The sequence below is a fragment of the Ipomoea triloba genome, chromosome 10 (genome assembly GCF_003576645.1).
Source record: "Ipomoea triloba cultivar NCNSP0323 chromosome 10, ASM357664v1".
Lineage (NCBI taxonomy): Eukaryota > Viridiplantae > Streptophyta > Magnoliopsida > Solanales > Convolvulaceae > Ipomoea > Ipomoea triloba.
Genome location: NC_044925.1, coordinates 3320131 through 3330228, shown reverse-complemented (window position 1 = coordinate 3330228; position 10098 = coordinate 3320131). Strand labels below are relative to the sequence as shown.

At 29.5% G+C, this 10098-nt stretch overlaps 1 protein-coding gene across 2 annotated transcripts in view; it reads right to left on the bottom strand.

Moving 5' to 3' along the window:
- Positions 1–4172, bottom strand: part of LOC116031422 (subtilisin-like protease SBT5.6) — a 9266-nt gene extending 5094 nt beyond the window's left edge. For both annotated transcript variants that reach the window (XM_031273625.1, XM_031273626.1), the window contains exons 1-2: positions 3877–4172; positions 1705–1875 (exon numbers count right to left, since the gene is read on the bottom strand). In XM_031273625.1, coding sequence (XP_031129485.1) covers positions 1705–1875; positions 3877–4171 — 466 coding nt within the window. In that variant the 5' untranslated portion in view covers position 4172. The remainder of the gene's footprint in view (positions 1–1704; positions 1876–3876) is intronic.
- Between the last annotated feature and the right edge of the window lie 5926 nt (positions 4173–10098).

Here is a 10098-nt window from a genome sequence, read left to right as displayed (position 1 = left end):
TTTTTTTTTTTTTTTTTTTTTTTTTTTTTTTTTTTTTTTTTTTTTTTTTTTTTTTTTTTTTTTTACACAAGACCCTGCCTTTAGAGCCCATCATCTTAGATTTTTTTCATCCATGTTTTCAATGGGGATTCAAACCTTCACACTGCTGCCTTCAATCGTTACATCAAGTTATGCGACAAACCACTACATGCACTAAGCTCCTTGGCTACTTTTTATCCTTTTATTCTAACATTATGTTGATAAAATGTTCTTAGTAATTTATATAGAAAAAATAGTCACAAATTTTATTCATTTCTTAAATTTTTTTCAAATAAAATATTATTTTTGCTTAGAATCAAATTTATGGTTGTCAAGTCAACAGCTTAATCAATTTAGTTGGGGTTACCTAAATATCTAAAAACATAATAAGTGTGAATGAATGTTATACCCTTCATTTATGTCCGTTTTTTCCGTTAAGTTTTTTAATACATTATGCTATAATAAAAGTTGTACTTTATAATATTTTGGACAAACATACCCTTACCGTTATAACTTCTGTTATCTTTTTCACTATTGTTACCATGAACATGCATCCACCATATATTTTCTTTATCTTCTTCAATAATAATAATATATACACATTATATAATGGATTTATATATATGTTAGTAATTTCCTAAAATATAAATATTAAATTTATAAAAAAATATTTTACATTATTGTTATTATTATTTACTACAATTTAAATATTTAAAATCTAAATAAATTTAAATATCGAGTACTAATATTGAAAACCTATTCTTTGCGGATCGCACATAAAAATACTAGTACATTTATAAATGTCGTCTCTTTCATGCATGTGGAGCTTGGTTGGAAGAAAATAATAATCCATCATGAATTGAGATTATCCATCATGCATGTAATTTGTGGATAAATAACTAGTGGGCCAAAATAAATTTGTTGGAACCCCCCACATAAATTGGCTATTAATTATTCAAGAACATACTTGTATTTTTATTCTTAACATTATGCTAAAATATCATTTTAGATGGCCCACACAATAGCTTATTGAAAAGAAAAGAAAATAAGGATTATTTATCTTTAAAGCCCAATTCTTATGCATAGCAGTTGTTATACAATGCAACATAATCGTTGAATTAAATTGTACTAGAATTAAAATGATATTTTAGTGTTATTATAATGAAATTAATGTATAGAAAATCGTTGAAATATCGTTTTAAAAATGAATTATTTTTTTAAAAATATTTTTATTTTCTGTTGTTTGGCTAAACCTTATAAAATAGTTTTTTTTTTTTTGGTTGAAACTTTTTTTTTTTCATTTTGTTTCATTTTTAAAAGGAACATAAATCTATTACTAAATTATTCTTATAAAACATTAATTATTTTATATTATATATATCTTCAAATAACGGATTAATTATGTACATATTAGAATTAACAGATTGAATACATGCAATTAACATATTATATAATTTTTGTTTATTTACACATACATAATTTATTAATTAAAGATACATGATATTTTAATTTCAAGTACATAATATGAATATCGCTTTGGATTAGAGTCTACAAACTACAATGTAACGTGGATGATATAACTTTTTGGTGAGATAGATGGAGTTTAGGAGAATAATAAAAACCAAAAACAACAACAACAAAATAAAAAGTAATTAAGATGTAGAAAACGAAAGGGATGGGGTTTACCAGTGTCGACCATTCCGACAATGACATCCTTTGCCCCACCGGCTTTGCTCAGCAACTCCTCGCCGGAAGTAGGATCTCCGTTTCCTTCATACATATTTATGAAATCCCATGATCTTGTCGTATGAAGCTCTGATGACTCGCTGGGGAACACTGAGATCACACCATCCATTTCTATGAACACAGACAAATAACCCGATTAAACTAACGATGTCAAATTATACCATGGACCAAGGACTACTTTGCATTATATGTTTGTAGTTACGGGTTAACACAATGGCTCTGTTTAGTAACAATGGACCAAGAACTACTTTGCATTATATGTTTGTAGTTACGGGTTAACACAATGGCTCTGTTTGGTAACATAATTAGCATATCAGCCAATCATGATTTATTTGACCACTATTAGCTGTTTGACTTGGTTAAACAACTAAGGCCCTGTTTGGTAAATAATCAGCCTATCAGCTAATTTTGGCTTTTTTAATCACTATTAGTTGTTTGGTTAATAAGCTTTTTGTAACTCCAAAATATTAAAATTCAAAAGGCTACTCAAAGCAGTCTTTTCAATTAGCTTTTTAAGAAAATAAATTATACTAAACAACTATCGGCTAACAATTAATCTATCAAACAACTTTTTACAATTAGCTAGTGTTATTAACAAATCATACCTTCTAACCCAATCAGCCAACAGCCATTTACCAAACAGAGCCTAAGGGCTTGTTTGGTTATCAGCGGTTAACTATTAGCGATAACGGATTGTGTTAGCGGTTATCAAACAACGGATTGTATTAGCGGGTTTGACCAACGGATTGTATTAGCGGTTTGTAAAAAGATGTTTGGTAAAATTAGCTGTTTAGATTAGCGGTTAATATGTAAAATGACCTAAAAGGACATTCATATTATCATTATTATTATATAAAATAAAATTACAATAACAATTACAACAATAATTACAATTACAATAATAATAATAATAATTAATAATAATAATAATAATAATAATACAAAACAAAAACAATTATTTAAAAAAAAAAAAAAAAAGACANAATAATAATAATAATAATACAAAACAAAAACAATTATTTAAAAAAAAAAAAAAAAAGACAAAGGGGAGCGTGGATCCCCTTTGCAAATTAGATGTGGGATATTTTTTATCGCACATCGAAAGAACTTGGAAGAGGAGCACTTGAGCTCCTCTATATAAGAGGAGCGGTGCTCCTCTTCCATCCAAATTTATTAAAAGCCTCAAAGGCTTCTCGCTGCGAGAAGCCTAAGGCTACAGTAATAATTTTTTGTTTTTTTAATAAAATTTGATTTAATGTGAGGGCATTTTGGGGAAAATATATATTTTTCCCAAAACGCTGCTCATAGCAGCGTTTGAGTTTGCAGCGGTTTGGAGCAATCCGCTGCTCCAAACCGCTGCTAACCAAACATAAGCTTTGGCGTTTTGACTTTAGTCAAAACGCCAAAGTTGGTGGATCTGTCAAATTTTGGCTGATCAGCCAATAACCAAACATGCTCTAAGTGTTTGATTTATTAACTTTTTGTAATAGCTTTTTGGTCAAAGTGCCAATGAACTCCCTGTACTATAGTGAGTTAACGGTATTAATATTACTGTTACCTTAGCTTATGTGGTGCTGAGATCATCACTACCACATCATTATTTTAAAATATTTACCAACAATATGATGTCAAAATATTTATTAATTATTTTAAATATTTATAAAGTACTATATGAGTTGGAATATAAATATAATAATGTGATAGTGATGATGTCAATACCAAGTAAGCTAAGTTACGTTAACTGTATAGTATTAATACCGTTAATTATTATACTTGCACAACTTTAAAAAGTACATAGACTAAATTGAATAAAATAAAAGTAGAAGTAGGAAATTAAAAAAAAAAAAAAAAACGCATAGTACAGGGATCTCATAGATACTTTGACCCAGTTTTTTGTTCTAAAATTCTAAAATTCAAAAAATTGTTCAAAACAATTTTTTCAATCAATTTTTTTATAAAATCATTTTGTATGTATTAGAAGTTAATTTACCAAACATCTTTCTACCATCAATTAATGCTATCAACTAGTCAAATCCACTAACCCTATTTATTACCAAACAGTCTATTATGTGTCTTCACTTAGCAGATTATGTGTCTAAATAAATTAATTACCGGCTATGGTATTGGCTTCTTCTGAGGTGAGTAAAGCGGAGAAGCCATTGATGATATTCTTGTAGCTGTGGACCAGGGAAGCTGAAGCTTCTTCTTTGGAGCGCTTTACATGATGAATATATGTGCGATGGAGGCCTTCAATCTCTTGCGCGGTTTTGTCTCCACTGTGCTCTCCAAGGTACACCACATAAACCTGTGGTTTAGCATTGCAGGCTAAGATGTGAACAAACAAAAGAAACAGAAATGTTGTCAGTGCTGTCTTCATTTTAGATAGCATGGATACTCTCCAGTTCATCTGTTGTTACGATTTATATAGAGCTCGCATGCAACATAAAGTTTTTTTTTTTTTTTTTTTTTTTTTTTTTAAGTGACTAGTGGTAAATTAACTTCACCACAAATACTCTGTATTACAATCTTGATTAAGATATTTGTGATATTTTGATATAATAATCATATTCTATCATTGGGCACCCTTAGATGGGGATAGAATGTAAAGATTTTGGCCATTATAGTGACAACATACAAAAGAAATTTCCTATGATACGACAGTGTCACATAGGACAGTGATTGCTCTTTAGCAATTTTTCTTCAGAATACCAAAAAAAAAAAAAAAAAACCTTTAAGATAATATGGGTGTGTGGTTGCACTATCCACCAAAACACAATGTCAATTCACCCTTTATCAAGTAAACAACAAGAAAATTCGTAGTGCGTCCATTAGAGACTTTCGTAGCAAGTCATACTGATAAAGTGTTAAAAATTAAAAGAGCAAATATCAATTTTAGTCTCACGAGTATTAGCAAAATGACAATTGTGATCTACATGTTTAATTTCTACCAATTTTAATTTCATCCACGACTATTATTTTAGTACCAATTTTCATCAACGACTATTGTTTTAGTGCCAAAATTTATCGCCCTAATCATCCATCTGTTTAAAACATGCTGAAATCTAAAAATTTTAAGGATATTTTTGTCTTTTCTAAATTAAAATCCCAATTTGAAAAGCATTAATAAAGAAATTTAAACCCTAAGATCGATCACAATTCACAGTTCTCCTCCTCAAATTAAGGTAAGATGAAGATGAGAGCTGCAAAAATTTATCAATCTTAAGGCTTAAATCTATTTATTCATGCTCAAATTAGGATATTAAATTGAAAAAGACAAAATTTTAGGTTTCGACATGGTTTAAACGGATGGGAGACCGACATGATGAATTTTGGCACTAAAACAACATAGTCGTGGATGAAAATTGATACTAAAACAATAGTGATGGATGAAAGTTGGTAGAAATTAAACGGATGGGACGGAGACCGACATGATGAATTTTGGCACTAAAACAACATAGTCGTGGATGAAAATTGATACTAAAACAATAGTGATAGATGAAAGTTGGTAGAAATCAAACATGTGGATTAAAATTGTCATTTTGTTAATACTCGTGAGACCAAAATTGGTATTTGCTCAAAATTAAAATGTTGGTCTTCTTAACTCAATCTTCCAATGTAAATCTATTCTTATCGTAGACTAAGAACAATGCAAAAAGTAAAGAGAGATTAGAGCAAGATGAACTCATAAAATGCAAAAACTCCCTAAATTCATTAGATAACTGGAGGTATATATACATACATATATACACACAAACAAACAAACAATATGGGGAAGTTTTGTATACAATAAAGGATACAAGAAATTAGGATAATGGTCATAAGAGACATTTAAAAAAATGGCGCCTCCGTTGTGAGATTTTGAAAGAAAATGGAGAGTTTAGAGAGAGAAAAGTAGGGGTACGATGGGAATAAGTTAGACCCCTATCAAGGAGTCTATGATCTGACTTGACCTGTTTAGTAAAAAGGTCGAGCCTAGACCTATTTACCTAAATAGGTTCAAGCATATATTTTAATGGCATGCTTACACACACACACACATATAAGAGATCAAATGTGAAGGAGCACTCAGGTAAAAAATGGGGTGGAATCTCATTCATTGATCTAGTCTAGATTAACCGTCCAGAATGAAGAAATATTTTTTTTAAAACGCGGTGGCATTATGGTAATTTTGTGTAAGTTCAATTTTATTTTATTTTATTTTTTGTCTTTGGGTGCATTATTTTCATACTTCAAGTGCATGTTGTTCCTTCTTTAAGTGCATAGTTTCTCTTCAAGTGGATATTTATTTTATTCGCTTTTCAAAAGATGGGTGCATTATTTCCCTTCTTCAAGTGCATGTGTTTGTCTCTTCGAGTGCATAATTTCTATTCGAGAAGTCATCATGTTGGCTGCATTTTTCCTTAATTACAAACAAAAACCTATGATGAATGAATGTTGAACGGATGCATAACTTTGAACTTATGAGTGCATAACTTCGAACATTCATGTTTATAACTTTGAACCTACAAGTGCATAACTTTAGACATTATGGTGCACAACTTTGTCCTTTAAGTTCATAACTTTAAAACTTGACGCGCATAATTTAAACTTTGATGTGCATAACTTTAGACCTTGTGGTGCTTAACTTTAGACCTTCATGTGTATTACTTTAAACCTTCATATACATATATAACTTTAAAACTTAAAGTTTATGATTTACTCAATAAAATTTGTACACAAAAATTATAAAATTTAATGTTTGCTTTTGTTTATGCAGCACCACTTAACTAGGCATGGAATTTATGACAGAAACGTAACTTTATTGATATGTTATAAAATTATCAACGTTATGCATAGAATATGTAGGAAAGTATATTTGATCATAAAGTGGCTTTGAATTGGTATAATTTCTTGAAATTCTATTCTCGATTTGTGGCAATTGCTAATTTGCTAAACAGAATACAAGCTTGAATTCCCAACATGGGAGGAAGTTAAGGAAGAAAACGACAATACAAATAATCTGGTGTAAGAATTCATCAACTTCTAGAAATACTACTTAAAAAAATTCATTCATTTTGGGTAGTTGATCTAGAGGTAGATTAACGATTTAGATCTCACCTTATTTTATATCGAGCGAAGTTTCTTCGCGCCTAATCTCTTTTATATATATATATATATATATATATATATATATATATATAGAGAGAGAGAGAGAGAGTAGCTCAGGAGAAAACTAAGAACAACTCATAACTGTCCAAGTGTTCAAATCTAACTGATCAAAAATATTATTTTTTTTAAAAAATGCGGCGGCATTTTCATAAATAATTGAATATCGAAGTGTAAATAAATTGTGTTAAAATTGCAAGTAACAGTTTTATATAGTGCACCTAAGTGCAAGTAAAATGTATTACAAGTGCAAGTAAAACGTATTACAAGTGCAAGTAAAATGTATACTGAGCATCAATATTAAGTGCACCTAACGTTATAATTAGTTGTACCAGACATTATCATTAAGTGCACCTGTGTGAAAGACTTTATCATTAGGTGCACTAATATCACTAAGGTAAATTATTTGCAGTTGTAAGTGATTTTACTTGCAATTTTTACTTGCAAACTTGCAATAGTTACTTGCACTTATAACATATTTTATTTGCACCAAATCTCGAGTTATTTACAAAAATATCACCGCGTCATTTTTTTAAAAATTACATCTGATTCGTTGAATTATCTGAATGCATGAACGGCTATGAATGATTTTGATTTCTAATTTGTTGGCAATGAACGACGACCGTGACTGTGTTTGGTGAGTGGTGAGTTTCGACCAGTGCTAGGTTTGTCTTCCACACTTTAATTTTCCTGCTTTTCCTTATTTGTTTTATTCTTATCTTCCACGAGCGGCAGTAGGCAAATAATATTCTTCCCCTTGCTGCTGGCGTTGCGACTTGTCAACAGATATTGTTTAGAGTTTAGACTATCGTGGTTAATTAGATTACGTATTTAGACTATTGATTTTGCAAAGTTGCAATCATTTATCTTAGTGACAATAATAATGAATCTCCTATATTATCTTGCATTCATATACTTTGAATTACCTGACCTATTTAAATAAACAAATTCGACATTCAATTACCTATGTATGAATTTATCCTATATAATCTTACATTGATATACTTTGAAATACATATTTAAATATAAATATAATGCATTAGCTCATTCGCGCAATGCGCGTGTATGTAAAACTAGTATAAGAAATAAGAATAAAATTATATTACTCATATGTGGGATTTTTTTTTTGCTTGTTTAATTTATTTTTAACTCGATTTATTAGGTTCAAATAGTAATCATAATAGGTAAAACATATAAAATATAAGATAAAAATTTGTGTGAGACCGTCTCACGAATTAAGGACCATGAGACGGTCTCATACAAGTATTATCCCTCTTAATAATATTATACACTGAACCAAACACCACCTAAGGTAAACAATATTGCCACTGAGCACGTGTAAGACATATATAGTAAGATATATGCATGAATCCAAATTAAATGTTTGAACCTTATCTCGTAATTCAACGTTCTTTGTAGAACGTTGAATTTTATTAATTATTTGAAAAGAATATTCATAGGTATTGTTTGTATCTCTAAATGACAAAACGTACTACTTGTCACTGAGCTTATTATGAATTTTAAGTTGTAGAAAATATTGCCACATAATAATATACATGAGTTCAAATTAAATATAACCTTATCGCGAATAATTCAATCTTCTTCTACAATTATTTATCTTTCATTTTCATTTCATTAATTATTTGAAAAGAATGTTCAAAGAAGCTTCTTTATTAAGATGATAGATAGATATCTTTATAAGAGAAAACATACTTTTTTGTCATAATTAAGTATAGAGCACCACTGCACCAGTACAAATTTAACTAATAACCATATATATTTTGTTGAGATTAGCTATAAGAAGAAACAATAGCCATGATAGAAAGTAAAGAAAATAACATTGTTGATAAGGATGAGCCTAAATTGTATAAATCTGATGATTCTTATGCGCTCCTAATCCCTTTTGATGTTCAAAAGGACAAATTAACCATGTTTCTACTTGATGAAATTATTGGTTTTTCATTTTAAAATTTATGAATTTGCCTAAGAAATCTAATCAAGTTTTTGCCGTTAATATCTTGGATTGTGTAAAGAAAGATAAGTAAGAATTTGATAAACTTCAATAGGAGAACCTTTTAAATGGCATCGCTCATAAGGAGGTTTCTTCTCATTTACAAATTACAGCGCCATACGAGAATTTTATAAGAGGAAAAGTGAATCAGGGAGAATTTTCTTTATCTTCTTTACTTCTATATCACAACATTGAGAACAATGTTGAAAATAAGTGTGAGAAAGGGAATGATATCTAACATTTATTTAAAAATCACAAAAATTTCAAATATTTTAATTTGTGTGTGTACCTCTTTGTTTTCATAAGCCTTTTTTTTATTTTAAAATTCTAACATTAGCTTGAGCTTTATTCTTTTGGATCTTTTAAATAGCCTAGGATGAATATAATGTAAATTTTTGTTAGCTCTTAGTATGTGATGGAACTAAAATTGACCTGGAGTTTATGATTATATCTAAAAACATAATAAGTGTGAATGAATGTTATACCATTCATTTATGTCCGTTTTTTCCGTTAAGTTTTTTTGTACATTATGCTATAAAAGTTGTACTTTACAATATATTAGACAAACATACCCCTATCGTTATAACTTCCGTTATCTTTTCCACTACTGTTACCATACACATGCATTCACTATATATTTTATTATTTTCTTCAATAATAATAATGTATACACATTATATATTTGAGTTATATATTAGTTATTTTCTAAAATATAAATATAAAATTAGTTTACATCAAATATCTAAAGTCTAAATAAATTTAAAACTTTAATATAAAATATTAATATTGGGCACCTATTTTTTGCGCATCACGCATAAGAAAAACTAGTGGATCAATAAGCTCCAATAAGATATAAAGAGGTCAAAGTAAGGATAATAAAATTGAAATAGTATTTCCCTTTGTTGATGTAAGTATAGTACAAGTAGATTGTAATCGAATGGAACATGTTCATGCAATAACCGTAGCCCATTTTGCAATAACCGTAGCCCATTTTATACAACAAAATCCTAACCAACTTTACTAAACTCATGGTGGGCCATGAGGGTAAGTACAAGTTCATGCGATGGGCCGTGAAACTAAGTCAAAATTGGCCATTCTGGGGCACGGGCTCTTGAACCCGGGTCTATATTCTGGGGCAATTTACAATCTCATCAACCCCCACTCCCCCCTCCCCCCCC